This window comes from Sinohyriopsis cumingii, unplaced genomic scaffold, assembly GCF_028554795.1.
Source record: "Sinohyriopsis cumingii isolate HCF-2022 unplaced genomic scaffold, ASM2855479v2 utg001176l, whole genome shotgun sequence".
Classification (NCBI taxonomy): domain Eukaryota; kingdom Metazoa; phylum Mollusca; class Bivalvia; order Unionida; family Unionidae; genus Sinohyriopsis; species Sinohyriopsis cumingii.
The window spans coordinates 3,324,224-3,341,570 of NW_028315968.1; the positions used below are offsets into that span (position 1 = coordinate 3,324,224).

General features: G+C 37.6%; 1 protein-coding gene across 2 annotated transcripts in view; it reads right to left on the bottom strand.

The window, feature by feature from the left end:
- Positions 1–17,347, bottom strand: part of LOC149772784 (sodium- and chloride-dependent neutral and basic amino acid transporter B(0+)-like) — a 122,139-nt gene that overhangs the window by 19,997 nt on the left and 84,795 nt on the right. For both annotated transcript variants that reach the window (XM_089947348.1, XM_089947347.1), the window contains exons 6-13: positions 17,140–17,278; positions 16,293–16,427; positions 15,600–15,703; positions 10,320–10,444; positions 8,678–8,790; positions 8,326–8,454; positions 7,268–7,367; positions 6,688–6,794 (exon numbers count right to left, since the gene is read on the bottom strand). In XM_089947348.1, the coding sequence (XP_089803474.1) occupies positions 6,688–6,794; positions 7,268–7,367; positions 8,326–8,454; positions 8,678–8,790; positions 10,320–10,444; positions 15,600–15,703; positions 16,293–16,427; positions 17,140–17,278 (952 nt within the window). The remainder of the gene's footprint in view (positions 1–6,687; positions 6,795–7,267; positions 7,368–8,325; positions 8,455–8,677; positions 8,791–10,319; positions 10,445–15,599; positions 15,704–16,292; positions 16,428–17,139; positions 17,279–17,347) is intronic.

Here is a 17,347-nt window from a genome sequence, read left to right on the forward strand (position 1 = left end):
GCAAACGGGCAAAGACATTTTAGGCCGACGAGACACACCTATAAATGCCCTGCACGCTACCGAGTCAGGCATTCAGCAAGGACAAGGCAGAAAGAGACGACGCAGAAAACACCCTTTCACCAGACTTCAAGCTAGAAAGGCCAAGAAAAGAAGAACCGTTCGAGACTTAGACGTTTTCGATTATTGAGAAAGAACAAAAAAATGATGCACCGAGAGTCTTGTGCTTGTTCCAAGACGGAACTGGATATGTTTACCATGCCCCCCACCATGATGACCATGCAAGAATCCCAGTGGGTAGAATTTCACCCGGTCTCCTCATTGACCGATTCAGCTCCCATCGAGTTTGAAATCAAAGGACAGCCCGAAGATTACATCGATCTGAATAGCAGTTACCTTTACTTGAAAGTGAAAGTGATCGAACCACCCAACACTAACATAGACAATGATGATGCAGTAGCTCCTGTCAATAATTTCATGCATTCCTTGTTTAGCGAAGTGGACTTGTACTTGAATAACAAAACTAGTCAGCAGCAGCATGGATACTTACCCTTACCGAGCCTACCTGGAAAATCTCTTGACGAAAGGAAAAGAAGCCAAGAACACTCATCTGGATGCTTGCGTGGTATGGAAACCTGACCAAGTGAATAGGTTCAACGCCGTTACAATTGCTGGGGATGCTCAAAATTTATCGGGATTTGTAGAACGACGAAAGAAAATTCATCTAAGTCGTAGTTTAGAACTGATGGATCGCTTGCATTTGGACATGTGGTTACAAGAAAAGTATTTGCTGAACGGGGTGGATATCCGCTTGAGACTGAATCGCAGCAGTACCGCTTTCCATTTGATGGCTGCTCATGATGCCACCTACAAGACCATCATCCAAGAAGCCAAACTCTACGTGCGTCGTGTGGAAGTGTTACCTAAAGTAGGTAACGAGATCAGTCAGACGTTGAGCAGAACGACCGCCAAGTATCCGATACGACGCGTGGAAGTGAAAACGTTCACCATTCCTGCTGGACAGCGATCTATGATCGAAGATCATCTGTTCCAAGGACAGTTACCCAAGCGTTTGATTGTTGGTATCGTCAAGAATTCAGCCTTCAACGGAGCCTACAACGAAAATCCTTTTGAGTTTCAACATTACAATATGTCCAAGATCGAAGTCAGCCGCGACGGCAAGACCTTGTGTACCCGACCTTTCCAACCTAACTTTGGTGTAGCGAAGAATTATTTGAGATCGTACTTGTTCCTCTACGAAGCCACTGGTCAGTTAGGAACCAACACCAGTCACGGCATTACGTACGACGATTACGCAGGAGGCTATGCTTTGTGGGCTTTCGATTTCACTCCTGACCAAGGCAGCGACGAGGGACATTTCCACCCTATAAAATCTGGCCAGATTCGTGTGGAAATTCAGTTTGCGAGTGCACTGCCCCCAGAGAACACAGTGAACGTCATCCTGTATGCAGAATTCGACAATACGATAGAAATCAACAGTTTGAGAGAAGTCATTCTAGACTATTAGAAACCATGGAAGACTGTTATCCCTCTTTACCTAGTGGAGAAACTTTGGACATGAAATGTGAGGAGACTGTGGAAGAAGAAGTGATCATGATGAAGTCGAGATGGCCAGAACAAGAAGCCCATTTAGTCTCCTGTTTTGCCAAACACTTGGTCGAAAAAATGACGGAATTGATCAAGAAAAATTGCTATGGATGTCAAAACGCTCATCCCAGTCAAATTCAACACGATAAATGCCTGATGTTAAGTCAAGAAGAAAAATTGGACGAATATCTGGACGAAGCTTGGAGCCTCATCTCGGACAAAGACGTGTTGCATCAGTGGTATAAAGACTTGCGTGAACATTCTTGTCCACCATTAACCAATCAAGAGATCCATCGTATCGAAGCTCTCCTGAATCAGAGTGAGGAGACGAAACGAAGAAACGGTTATTTGTCAGACATTTTCAAGCAAAAAGTCAGGATCGAATTGACAACTTATTATTACCTGTGAAGAAGAAGAAGAAAAAAAACAGAAAACAATGGATACCTGGGAACTTTATTACCTTTTGAACCACAGTTCGTATACGGCTTCTTGGAATCCTTTCGCCTGTGCTAAAGATGAACTTCCTCATCGCAAACCTCAAGACCATCTAGCTTACGTGATCAACACGGACGACAGTCATCTCCCAGGAACCCACTGGGTAGCCGTTTACTTTCCTCAAGAAGGATGTGTGGAATATTTCGATTCGTATGGATTGCCCCCTTTGGAAGACGATATCATTGACTTTATGAGAAGAAATGCTCAAACCACCCGATTCAATAATGTGAAATTACAAGGCACAGATTCCTTGGTGTGTGGACAGTACTGTGTGTATTTTCTGCATCATCGCAGCCTGGGCTATTCCTTAGAACATTTAGTGACTCATTTTGATCCTCGTTCTTCTTCTAGAAAAAACGATGTGAAAGTAGATCGATGGTTTTGTGACCATTATGCTTATCTTTTGTCTCAAGCTAGGAAACGTAGTGTCCATCAATGGCCTAATGACTTCCAACAGTGGAAATCACAATTTCATTCACAACGTTGTCAGCCCTGTTTAAAGTAGACTGTAAATTGAAAAAATGTTTGTCATTTGAAACAATTGCTTGATGTTATATTGTTGGATTATTGTTAAAAATGTTAGAGTTGTTGTTTAGTGTGAAGTGATTTTTGAATAAAAAATGTTGTGTTTTGAAAAAAAAATGCCTTTGTCTTTTGTTTGACTATAAGAATGTTGGATTGATGCTCTTTCATTTCTTACTATCCCTCTCATGACACTCATTGAACGTTGCGACTCGAAAACCGTGGGGGGATGTTTTCCTTCACGTCCGCGCTTTGACTTTAAGAACCGGGGCAGTTTCCAGTCTAACCATCCATTGTCGACTCATCCTCCTACGAAGATGTGCTCCAAACTAGCTAAGCTCAACGAAGCCTACGTGAATTTGCATAGGGTCAGACACAGTCTGATACCGAAGCCAGAAGAAATAGAGAATGTGAGAATGCTAAAAGTCACTGAAGACCTGATAGAAGAGCTCTTCAGAGAAGAAGTGAACAGGGAGAAAGAAGAATGGACAGAGAAGTACAGACTTCAGAGACAGCAGCAACAGCAGCAACAACAACAACAACAGCAGCAGCAGCAACCTGAACCTGAGAGAGGCTTTGTCGATTGTCGTATCGACACCAAAGAATTCTTCTTCTCTTTCCGAAGAAGCAGACCTATCGCCAGAAAGTCTATCCTCAGAGGACATCGCATTCTTAGAAACTAAAAAAAGATTGCCATAGCAAACAAAAAAACAGCCCTTTTCAGGGCTACCCCAATACTCTAGAAAAGAAATAACGATCCATTTGCCAATGTATAGGTAGAGTAGTGTGAATATGAGCACTAACTCTTTTAAAAAAATGTGAGGGTATGTGTTTGTGTATAGGATTGTGTGTTTGTAAGTGCTCACGTACGTAGGTGTGGATAGTAGATTAATATGATGTTTGTTTTTTGTTTTTTTGGCTGTTTGAGGTGTGGGGAAAGTAGATTTGGGGGGTTGGAGTGGATAGTCTATTGAAGTGATTAATGAAAAAATTTTAGAATAGGAATGGGTAGCATAAAAAAGTGAGCGAGTGTTTCTTTTAGGTCCGCGCGTTGTTTCTTTGGTCATGATCTAGGTAAGATCAATTTTATGTTTTTAGGGGGATGTTTTCCTTCACGTCCGCGCTTTCACTATAAATTGAAACTCGCTGGGCAGTCTAGCTACCCTTGTTGATTGATCAACACAAGAATGAATAGCAGAATAAGCAAACTTCTTGAACTCCAGATACATCTGGAATATGTCAGGCGCCTGTTAAATGAACTGGCCGCGGAGGCTATAGTAGAAGAGGAAAGAATAAAGAAGGAAGAGGAGGAGAGAAGACAGAGGGAAGAGGAGGAAAAGAAAATAGGAGAGAGGATGTCGTACAATATTCCCGAGACAGAGGATTGGGGTGCTGAAGCGAATCATCCTCCCTCTGCTCTCCCCAGAAGAAAGGTGAAAGGAGACTGGGGAAGAAGATGCGTGTGTGGCGCCAGGCCAGGAAGGTGCCATCATTAGATAGGTGCATCTGGAGTTAAAAAAAACAGCCCTTTTAAGGGCTACCCAATACTCAAGAAAAGAAATAACAATGAATTTGCCAATGTGTGTAGGTAGAGTAGTGTGAATATAAACACTAACTCTTTTTAAAAAAATGTGAGGGTATGTGTTGGTGTATAAGATTGTGTGTTTGTAAGAGCTCAGGTATGTTTGTGTGAATAGTAGATTATGGGTTTCTTAGCGTATGTGAAGAGCATAGTTTGGGTTTTATTATATGAAATGAAAAAGTAGGGGATGTTTTCCTTCACGTCCGCGCGTTGTTTGTCATGATCTAGGTAAGATCAGTTTTATGTTTTAGGGGGATGTTTTCCTTCACGTACGCGCTTTAAGTATAAGAACCCACAACGTTCGTCGTTCGCACCATTCTAAGGAATAAAGGAAAGAAAATGGTAGCTGTAACAGAATTGTTTAACCAGTTAAAGGACATTTGGTATTGGATGGTGGATGGAGCTTATGCAGTGGAAAGGATTGAACGTGAATGGAAGTATGAAGTAACCAGGGATTTTGTAAGAAGGCAAGTGACAAACCTTAAATCAGCCATGGATCTGGTGGCAGAGATGATAGAAGAAGAAGTAAAAAGACTAAGAGGCTTTATAGATCCAGAGTATGTAAAGATTGGCCACTTGAAAGAAGCCATGGATAATGTGCTAGAAGTAAGGTGCTTTTTGGAAGAAGTAATGGAATGGACAGAGTGGTCCTTTGTCAAAAAAGGCCTGGACCAGATTAAGAAATCGGAACAACTTATGAGAAAAGTGGTGGAGGAAGAGGTCATGAAGATCAAAGGCAAGTGGAGTAAAGAAAGAAAGGAGAAAGAAAACTTAAAGAAAAAAGACGCATTTGAAAAACTCAACAGCAATTGGATAAAGATACAAGAGAAGTTCAGGGCAATGGGGCACCCAGACTGGTTACCAGAAAAAGAAAAGAGGAAGAACAAAGGAATTTTGGGAAAGATTAAGGGGTGGATGAGGAAATGGAGGAAATAAAAGAAGAAGCAGAAGAAACCCAAAGGCCCTTTTCAGGGCCAGCCATATTTCTCGAAAAGAGAATGACTTTTCAATTGCCTACCCCTTTTTTTAAATTTAAAAAAAAAAAAAAAAAAAAATCCCATATTCAATTCCCCTTATCCCTAAACAAGCCCAAACTCTATTCCCCATGTTAAATTCCCCTTGTACGTAAAGTGACCCACGATTTATTCCCATGTTAAATTCCCCTTGTACGTATATTGACCCACGATTTATTCCCATGTTAAATTCCCCTTGTACGTATATTGACCCACGATTTTTCGCCATGTTAAATTCCCCTTGTACGTATATTGACCCGGGGGGGGGGGTCTGTAATGCTAATTCCCATTGTACGTATAGTATCCCACTTCACTACTCACGTGAACTGCGAGAGACAGTGTACTCCTGAGAAACATTCACTGTCACGAGGCTTAGCTATTGACTATAATAATATGATCTATGTAAGATTTTACTGGTCCAGGCTGATGCATCATCTATGTGTTCCTGTGAAACCAAAATTAGCACAAACTGAAGAGAAATTGTCCATCCTTCACTGTATCTCGAATGTAGGGTTGGCTTCAGGGTACAGTCTTCTGCCAATAGATGATCATGAATAGCCACTTCCTGTAAATTCATTTTCGCCCGTAAGTTCCTAATAGTCACGGAACGCATCAGTAAGCACGACAGAGAACATATTGACGATGGTTGGGGCTAAAGCAAAGTCTTGCTTGACTCCACTGGTGGCTGAGAGTGATTCAGAGAACTCGCGTGGTCCACTATACAAGCAGGCATGTCATCATGGAATTGCATAACTAATACGATGACTTTTCTGGGCAACCAGACTGTGCCATGATCGTCCAGATGCTCTTACGGCCGACCTTGTCAAAATCGTTTGTTAGGTCGATGAATGTCGTGTACAGATTTTACTTCAGTTTCTGGAATCGATTACCTACACACACAATGTATGAGTTTTCTCGTCCATTACTGAAACCACACTAGTTCTCTGCCAGACGCTGTAGATTGATGTGATGCACAAAGCGAATCAACACAATTCTGGTTATGAATGTGCCTGCTATTGACATCAAATAGATGCCTCGCTGATTGTTGCAGGATTTTTTATCCGGTTTGTACACTTCTGCTGACATGACAACTCATAAAGGTGTTTTACCATTTGGCAGCAGGTCATTTGCTTTCTTGCTTTCAGTCAGCGTTCGAGGACAGCAAGCGAAATATTGATTTCCACCTGGACAGCCTATCAATTGTCTCATGGTTTATATATGACTGTTGGCGGAGGATGTTGTTGAAGTGTTCTGATCATATTGGAAGTATATTTTATTTGCCAGTGAGCAGTATAGTGGTGTCTAAGGAATGAATCTCACCGGCCTCACTGTTCAGCCACGTGTCTTGCAACTTTATCACAAATACAGATAATAATTCTACGTAAATGCAGTTGTCGTTCAATCTCTCTGTCTCTATCTCTCTCTATGTCTCTCTGTGTCTCTCTCTCTCTCTCTCTCTCTCTCTCTTACCCCAACAAGGATTGGTGCGCAGAAAACCCAACAAAATCCCCAGTAAAATACAGGTGCTGGTGCACGTCCCAACATATATGTTGTATCACTGATAAATCGTTTAACACCTGAAAAAGAATTATCGACATGTTAAAAATGATTTTGCTTCCGTCTTTCGTAAATCAATATTAGATCGATTACGTTATTTAAAAATGTTATCTGCTTCTGCAGTCTGGTTTTAAAGGAAATATCGGAAGACAAATCACAGTGGTCGCACACACACATGCATGATGATGATGATGATGATGATGATGATGACGATGATGATGATATCAATGTCTTTTTTGTCTTTGTGTTTTTCTTCGGATACCTAATCTCAGTTTGTAATATTAGACTCAATGAAAACAAGTACACCTATATTGAGCAGTATCTATTATGCTCTTATTAATATCGCCCCTGTCAGGGTTTCCTCTGCAGGTTTTAATTTAATAGTTTCCTCCGAATTATTGCAAAGTTTCAAAAGCTTCCTATTATCGGTGGTTTGTAGTATCTGACAAGGTTATTCATTTAAGGAAATGCAAACAATATTGTATTTGCTTACCATAAACCCACATGACAGCTATGCATTCACAGGTGGCCACAAACAGTAATGAAAAATCGGCACCAAAGCCGTCCAGGAGTCCTACGACGTAGTCTCCCACCTATGGTAAAGAAAAACAAATCGGTCGACACCTTGATTCAGAATGCTTGGAAGGAATCCATAGTCCAACATTCAGGATTTGTAAATATTTTTCCTTATTGCCAGCTTTTAAATTCTGAATAAATAGTTGTATACATAGAACATGATGTAAACGAAGATTTTGTAATATTCGATGAAATATATAGTAAAAACATCTTTAGCATCTGTGTAAATTTATTAACAATATTTAATATTTAATCTGTCATCATCACAACATTCCGAGTTGATGCATGTGTCAAACGTTTCTGCAGTTGGATTTCACAATTTTAACACCATCTGTTCCATTTCAATACTAAATCAACCTTTCCCATTCTTTATTTCTATTCACATTGCGATCATAGTGAATTATATGAAATCTTTTGATTATGAAATTTCCAAATGTCAGTGCCAAACAATTCTTCAATGCATACATTTGACGTGAAAAAAAGTTCATTAATTTGGAGCATTAAGTTCCATATCTTATCACGTCCAGGAGTTTACATTTTAGAAACACACGCCCCTTCCCCAACTTCAATTTTCAATTTTATTAAACTGAAAGAAAATATACCAAGAAGTATAGTTCACAATAACTATGCATTTAATTGAGAGATGCATAATGGTGAATTGTACTCTCCTCCAACCTCAACATTTCCTCTAGCTAATACAAGTATCCTTGGACGAAGTAAAGACGGCGGCACCTGACGACATTTAATAAGTACCAGACTAATAAATGTTTGAACTAGCTGGTGTGAAGTAGAATCATGTGACTTAGTGTTATAGAGAATCATAACAGGGAGAGAAAATATAACTAAATGCTGAAGTGTAAACTTCAAATTCCATTTTTGCATTGTTTAATATAACAAAGACGGACCCAAACTTCGTCATTTAACCAGAGGAAAACAAATACCGGCATCATCATGAAAGCTTCGAATGTTTCTTACAGGTGTGATGCAGGGAAGAGCGATGAGGTAACATACAATTCCAGCACCAACGCACAAATAGCCCTTATGCTTTCTAAGACCCGGAAACTCGTCTTGGAGGCAGGTGAGTGCTGTTTCCAACATAGCGAACTGAAACGAACAAAATTATATAATTATCCTCACGAAAATAAACTCGTGAGAAAAGCTGAGAGTGAAATGCTCTCTTTTTTTTTAGCAGCTTTGGAGAAAAAAAATGTGGATGATATTTGTCCTTCCAATTGTGCATCAAAAATATAAACTTTCATAATCTCTGATATATTAAGTACTTGTTTTGAAAATACAATTGAGAATGTATACATTTTATTTCACGTACCTCACTGTCAAGTCCAAGAGTGAAAAGCATGAAAAAAAAGATTATTGACCAGAATTGCGGAATCGGCATGTTAGACAGGGCTTCCGGATACGCTACAAAAGCTAACCCATATCCTGTAATAATAATAATAATAATAATAATAATAATAACTGTAGCAGAGGACGATATAGACCGATGACCAGTTTTGTCTTCTTGGCTTAGACGTTTGGCATTAGCACGAAGGCCAGTGATGGTATACAATTTTTCGTAATTGCCAGATGGCTCAGATCTTGAAGCCTCTGAAACTAATTATTAATATACCACACCAAACAATGAAACTCTATGACTATGTTTTCCAATCTATTCTTTAGCATATTCGCCAAACAAGAAAGGCATGGAATTGTGCTTATTTATCTTGCAAGGCTCTTGAATCTGCACAAAGTTTCAAGGTACAACGTCGGCAGCTGAAGCAAATAATGCTCGATTCTTATATTTCTTCATCAGCTGAAGAACAGAAAGTAAGAAATTCTGGATTCTCTATACAGCAGTTGCGTATGGAGATGGTTGTCAGATTTTGTTCTATCACGGAATGCAGCCAAAAAATCGAACGTCTAAATCAAGGAGTCAACACATTGATCTTATATCACTAAGGCATCATACATGGGCTATGGCGTCGGCAGTAACTACATAAAAGGTCAACAGTTAAGAAGAACAAATACATAATTTTGTATATTTTACCTTTCTAATAAGTAACTGATGGGAGCACCTGTCTGTTTTCACTTCTTGAAATGTTTTTTAATTTACAAAATAAAAATGTTATTTAAACATACTGCTTTTTTATTCTGAGCATTCCATTAAAGGATATTTCATACTGGTCACTTATTAATGAGGTTAGTTATCTAAAATGATACATCTGAATATTTGCCATTGGTTCAACGTCTAATGTGTTATATGGTATGTTACATGGTATGCGCACATGGAGTCGGTACGTGTTCACACTGGTTTACACTTAAAGATATTTTCTTTTAAACATTCAGAGACCAATTTACAGAAATGAAAGACAGGAAATGGCGGGTAACGACAGAAAATGGTGGGTAAAAACAGGAAATAGTGGGTAAAGACAGGAAATGGCGGACTGACAGGAACTGGTGGGTAATGAGACAGAAAATGGTGGGTAATAAGACAGAAAATGGTGGACACTGACAGGATATGGTGGGTAACATAAAGCCAGGAAACGGTAGATATTGTGGGTATTGGGTTTCTCAAATAAAATATAGTGAAACAAAGGCAAAATACATACAGCTAAACCATATAAAAATACGCATCACATACTTACAAAACAGCCGAATCAACAATATTGAAACTTACATATAGTAAAAAAAGGTATCAAAATCAGGCTATTTTAACACCTCCTAATCATGAAAAATACAGCCATTGTCACTCTTACATTTCATTACTATGTATCAAGTGGATTATCTCCCACAAATCTATAAGCGTACAAAAATCATACAGTTGAGTGGATCCTAACAGAATCCATTGAACATTCCGCAACTGTTTTTTCTTTAAATTTAGATATTCTTTATGAGATTAATATTTTATATATTCTTAATTTCCAATATATCGTTTAATATGTATTGCAAAATCAAGACATTTCCCAACTTACCTCCCTTTGCTACGTCCTCTATACCCACCCCCATGGTTTTTGCCATTCCACCCAGCGTCATGAAAATAACAAAACCAGCGATAATACTTGTTACCATGTCCATTATGGCAATCATCATGGCATCTCTGTGGATGGAGAAAATGATTTCTAATAGAAATGTTGTATTGTAACTAAACAGGGAAAACGCAGGGTCTTATTTTAAAAAGGATGGTAATACACTGTCATCATGTAGAAGGGCTGACTGTTCGTTCCGAATAGCACTAAATGCAGCACCATAATAATGTCTACCAATGTGTATCTGATTTATAATGCTCTAGTAATTATCATTCGGAACATTTTCTGCCAATGAGAAAGCCATTTCATTCATAATACTTTAAAAACTGTTTTTGTTATTTTTCAAAACTGATCACTCATGTGGGATTGCGTTATGGGATTGAAGACTACATCTAAAATTTACTTACCTCTGAAACTGAACATCTTGACAAAGTGCAAGGCTAAACATTTTTGAAACGGAAGATTTCGGAACGAAAGCTATCCAGTATAGACTGGATTATTTCGTTTTGCAAAAGCACATGCTAGAAAACTATAACAAGTTCATAAAAACTATATAGTAATTTTGTGTTTTTAAAATCATCAGTATTAAAACCACTTCAGGATCTATTATCATTTTTCATTGACACAATTTACTAGGTGACAATCGCAGGCTTGAGTAACTTTCAAGGAAAGCCAGTATCAGATGCATACTTTATACGCAAGAAAGTGATTAGTTACTACAGTTGCCGCCGCGTGTTTAAAGTACACAACCCAAACATCTCAGTCTTCTACACCTTTACTTGCGCAATGCATGATTAACCTGCATAATGTAGTATATCACAATGTACGATGCATAGTAATAATGCAGATTGTTTACCACAAGTAATAACATTATCGGCGTTAGAGACCCTGTCCACCTATCAACACTCTTCACCAAATCGAGTTCTCCATAACTTATCCCCACTGTGAATTTGTTTACAATCGCATGCATCCGCATGGAAGATCGGCTTCTGGAGTACGCATGAGTCATTGTGGAAGGCTGCATCAGGGGTAGACGGGTTCGGGAGTTGTGACAAAGTACGCGTGGTCTCATCCGCATCCTTTATGATACTACTGTTTAAGACACCTCCGTCGACAACACACAAGTGATTCGATATTTGGAATTGCAGAAAAGCTATTATATAATGTTATCAGAAACCACACACTTGACATAAATATCATTGTGAAACCATTCAGCTCTACGGCGAAATTACCAGACCCTCGGTGCACTGTAACATCAAACTTTAGATGAAATCTCTGTTTATCTTGAATGCGTCATACTGTTTCTTTTGTTACGTATAACTGATTTAATTCATATTTACTTTAATTTAATTGCTTGTCAGTTATAAATTTGTTATTCTATTATATGCTATTATAATGTAAATTTATTCACTGGAGATGATATTTTTCCAGAAAATTGGTTGACCTAAATCATTCTTTTCATAAACACCAGATGTTGGCCTGGAAGCTGACCTTGATTCAAAAGTAGTAAACAAAGTTCTATTTTTATTTTAAAATGATTGGTTGTTGCTGAGGTCATGATGGAACTTTGGGTTTAAGATGTAAACAACAGTTTTTATTTTTTTCTTTCTAAGAGAAAATTATTGGTCTAATCAAGGCCATATTCTGTGTACGTGATATAAACATGATCACGTAAACCCCACCCCTTCTGATTTAACAACTTGGGAGAATTTCGAACTGCGTCTTATAATACAATATAACCCTTGTTTTAGAGAGAGATCTCTCAGTTTGGGGCTTTATACAAGAATGTCAAGTCAGTTTGCTGTAGCCAGAATTTGAGCTATAATTTTCTTCCGATCAGTTGGATTTCAAAAGGATTAATTCTTTATTCTCTGGAAATATTTTGAGGAGTGCTCTCACAGAGATTTTGGAAAGACATTACTTACAAATTTAATTTGGATTTCCAACACCGGAATGCCATTATTTGTATTTCTACAAGGAACTTTGATAAGCATAGTACTGACCACAGCATACGTCATCGTCATCCATCAAGATTCGAACTTGAAATTATTAGAACATTTTTACTAGGACTTTTGCAAAATAATTCGTCGATAATTCTTAGCTTATTTTCGGATTTGATTCTTGAAACTGCAAGTTCTTCTCCTTTTTCTCATTTTTACAGAAATTTTCAAGGAAAATAAATTGTTAAATTTTAAAAAGCTTGTTATTTTCACTCTTTCTGTGTTACTGTTTATTCAAGCCTAAACACGTAACACTTTAAAAAGAACCAGCCTATGCTATACAAGATTTTAAATACGCGTCCATATATAACTTTTCAAATACGCATCCACAGCCCCTTGATAAATTAACCGAATTTGAGATAGTGATGGAGTGTTCATGACGAACACTTAGAGAAGACTTTAATAAAGACTAAAAGTGTCACTGCATGATTCTGTACAAGAAAACTGCAACACCTTGACTTTAACTAAATCTCACGACGTAGTGAGTTTTAATCGTTAACGATCTTGAAGATAGTGAAACACTCAGCGAAAGCAGTGATATTGAACGATAACATTGAAGAAAGTGAAGACCGCTAAGACCTTCGTTCATCCATATCAAGAACAAATTAATTTGTGAAAATTCCTTAATATATAATATAGAGAGAAAACATGATACAACATTCGTAAGATATTCACAAGAGGCCGGATAACCACGACTTTTCCTTTGACTATACTGTCAACAAAAACATAGGATATGAATATTTAACAGATTCTCATTTTGATAAGGAATACTATTGCTGAACTTCTCAAACGCTAATAAGCTAGGAATAAAATTAGATACTTACACTTTTCTACCAAAACACCATTAATAGAGAAGATAAATGAGCAATTCATTTATAGAAAACAATTCTTGCGTATATATAGAAACTCCAATGTCATTCGGACCCAACTGATGCAAAGATTCATGCTTTTGAAAACGGAAACTTTGGAACAAAACAGGTCATTATGAATACTGAATAGGCCTAAGGCCTACTGTAAATCTCAGCTGCCCACGCTACGAGTTGGCCAGGTGAGTTGCTGGATCATGTTGTAAATGAGGTATCGGGGTCAAGTCGTATATCAAGAGAAAAGACCAGCGCTGTTGTCGATGCTTTTGCTTAAAAAAACACTAGCTGGACGAGTTCAAGTCCCAGTTGTTACTTTGCACAGGGGCTTTGAAAATTTTACAAGATTATCTGATAATTATTCCAATCATGCACTGGTCAGACAATGGCTCTGAGAAGCTTCTCTCAAACACGCGTCTGGGAATAATATCAACATTACAGCACGCGGACACCTCCTTGATCATGGAGGACATCCTTATCGGTGTGGACTATATTGCGCAGGTTAACCCCATCGGAAGCCTCGATTTACCAGACAGCTATGTGGTTATAATATTACCCTTGTGTTTTCACAGTTGTGCCCGTACAATTTTGAACCGTAAAGAGATTGAGGCCATCAATAATAAAATTGACAGAGCTTTTGCAACAAAACCTTGAAAAGGGTAACAAATATAAAAATGCAGGTTCATGATGGACTCAGTATGGACACTTGCCAGATTTACAAACGTATAGCTTCATATTCCCTGTGCAGTCCTTTCCTTGGGTTGAGTTATAGTCAAACACCAGCTTGTATTCAACCGCCAAGAGTAGTAAATGTGAAAGCCAATTACAACCAATGTTTCGAGTCGGCAAACTTATTTGCGCTGCATCCTTCGAGCGATCGTACCGACAAGCCTCGAAAATACAAACAGCACTTGGGAGAACGTACGTTTGGTAACATTTACATTTCTGTGCAAGTTACTGAGAGTAGCTTTGAATGACTCAAACCTGTTATCGCCGTTAATGTGTTTGTTTGCAATAACCGTCTATAGCCGATTCAACTATCTCCACATACACGCGTGCGGAATAAACTAATTTTTTATATTGCTGATGAGGAACATTGAAAACGTGGACGACTCCGATGTCTCGGCTGGGCGGTACTATTATGTGTGAATAAAAGATGCTAAATGAACAGTTTGCCAGGCCATCAATCACCATGTAAGACCTTTGCCGTTTCGACGCTGCATGCATGCAGTTAGCAGCCCAAGAGCTCCTTAATGACCTTGAATGTTACTGTCCTAGAGCCATATAGAAGCCGCAACGTACGGTCATGCCAAGCCTGGTAAAAATATTAATGTTATGTAAGAGGAAAGTGCCATATATCAGCTGAATGTTTAAACGCTCTGGTAAACGACCAAACGTCGTTGTCTACGCGCGCGGTTTCATTAAATACAAAACAAGCTGCTTAACAAGTCATATGCGGGTTTTGCTACACCGTTGTCAAATGAGATGGAGCAACTGAGTTGTCAATGTTGTGTTGCGAAAAATGCTCGAATGAGTGTTTATTAAATCGTTTGAGCTTACAATGAAATAGACGAAACAAGAGTTCTCCTCACTTGCATACACGATCTTGTAGTCTCAGTAAACTTCTGTTGCAGCAATTGTATGGTACTAACATAATGAACAATGAAATCAATATTGATATTCTAGCATGAGCAGAGTCAGAGAAATATACTTGAAATACAAAACCGAACCTACATGATTAAAATGTAAAATTTGGGTTCATGTTAACAACTTTTGTAATGTTTGGATATGACTCGTCATGGTACATCCCTCAGCTAGTTATATGATTTCTGGTATAACTGGGTATATATAGAGCCGAATAAACCTATGCGGGCATGAGTCGCAGAACCTTGACCTAAGGCAATAAAATATGAAATGTCGGTCACACTAAACATCTTATGTTGGAGGGAAGTGGAATAAATATATCCATAAATTGACATGATTATATGAATGCGTCGTGAATAGAACTTGAGAAATAATGTAGAAAGACACAACGTTTAGATTAAATCAGTGAAGTATGTAATATAAGTCATTGCGACCTACTTTTGTGATCAGGATGTAGTACTTGTCAAGATATATCCTCCATTTGAGTTTCATATTTCCAAGGCTAAAAGTATATATACAGGATTCAGAAAATACTATAACTGCATGCAAAATCCCGACTGAGAAAATACAACTAATAGATGTAAAACACTAAGGAAAGATACATTTCGTGTAAGCCATACTACCGGATATATATATATATATATATATATATATATATATATATATATATATATATATATATATATATATATATATATATATATATCGTAATTACATACCCATACACATTATTTTTAAACTTGTTAAAGCTTCCAAACATCATAATGCTTCCAAAAGATATACCAAGAGAGAAAAACATCTGACCCGCAGCGGCGACCCAAATCTAAAAATAAACATATATCGATATAGACGGCAATTTTGTCATTGATGTTCGATATGCACATTGCATATTTTATAAGTGGCGGTACGATGAGGAAAGTTTACAATATTTAACCGAGGCCTGACAACGAGAAAAATCATAACTTTTTGCTGAAACCACATTTTCATTAACAATTAATAAATGCATACGTCTCAGCTTTGATAATTTCCGAATGAAATGATTATGTTTTATATGAAACCCATTCTTGTGTGATTTGTTTCTTTTTCTTTCTAGTATCCTAATATTACTATGAATAATGTAAATACATTCAAAAACAGGTTCTTGCATGAATACTAAATTCAAATACAATTTATCAAATGAGACGAATACCTTCTAGTATTGTCAGCTTTTGCGAGCAAAAGATAAAGTTTTACAAATGCCATTTGCAATAAGCATGTGTAAATTTCTGTTTATAGTATGACACCCTATCCAAGTGCTGGCTTAAGGCCAATGCATTTTGATGCTCTTTATATATTGAAATATTAAACTAGTTTAAATAGAAAATGAAACACTAATATCATTATGGCGATGCACATTACATATATATGCCAACCTTAAGGTCCAGCAGTTTTTCCCACTTGGGAACCACGAAAAAAATTACTCCGTCTAAAGCCCCGTCCAGTGTAGCTCCTCGAATTAACAGGATGAGTAGTATTATATAGGGGAATGTTGCCGTAAAATACACAACCTGTCAACCAATTAACCCGAATTACAATGCATTTCAGCAATTGATGACAAAAGCCTTTTATAAGCAAAATATCAAGTGAAAGAAACAAAATAACCCCAAAGATGTGTTAAAAAAAATAGAATCTATGCATCAAAGCATAACTCTGTTTATTTAACTTGTTCTTCTATTCAGGCAAACCTTTCGCGAATACATAACTCTGAAGATAAGCTAATGTAACATGCCGAAGATTTGTTTAAACATATATGTATTAAAATCATTTGATTGTAATTCACTAAAGTAACGCCTTAAAATAAATCATTTGACTACTAATTCTCTAAAATACCATTTTAATGTATATCATGCGGTAATAATTCTCCAAAGTAACACATAATAGCATAATTGTCAAGCCTACCACACGCGTTAACTTAACTTATTTTATTGTAATTCTCTGATGGAACGCACCAAAGAAACTCATTATTGATTGCGATTATCTCAGCTAAATTATTAAAAGGACTCACTTATTTGCAATTCTCTCTTAAAACACGTCAAAGTATTTAATTTGACTTAATTCTCAAACATGACACATTAATGGTATATATTTGATAGCGTTTATCTAAAGTAGATAATTAACGTATATGATTTTAATTCTCAAAAATAACGCATTAAGAACGCCATATGATTACAATTCTTTAAAGTTGGTCGTTAAAGAAACACATCGCACAGTGTTGTTTACCTTTCCTGAGGACGTGATCCCTTTGATGAGGCAGACGACAACAACGATCCAGGCCAGAAGCAGACACAAAGCAAGTTTCCACAAAGGGGGACCCACATCTTCAGGATACATGTTTGAGGCTTTGTGGATAACTTCGTTACTAACATAATAAAGTATTACGATACACAAAATAATGTTACAAAATCCATCATTTTTTCCTGGTGACTCT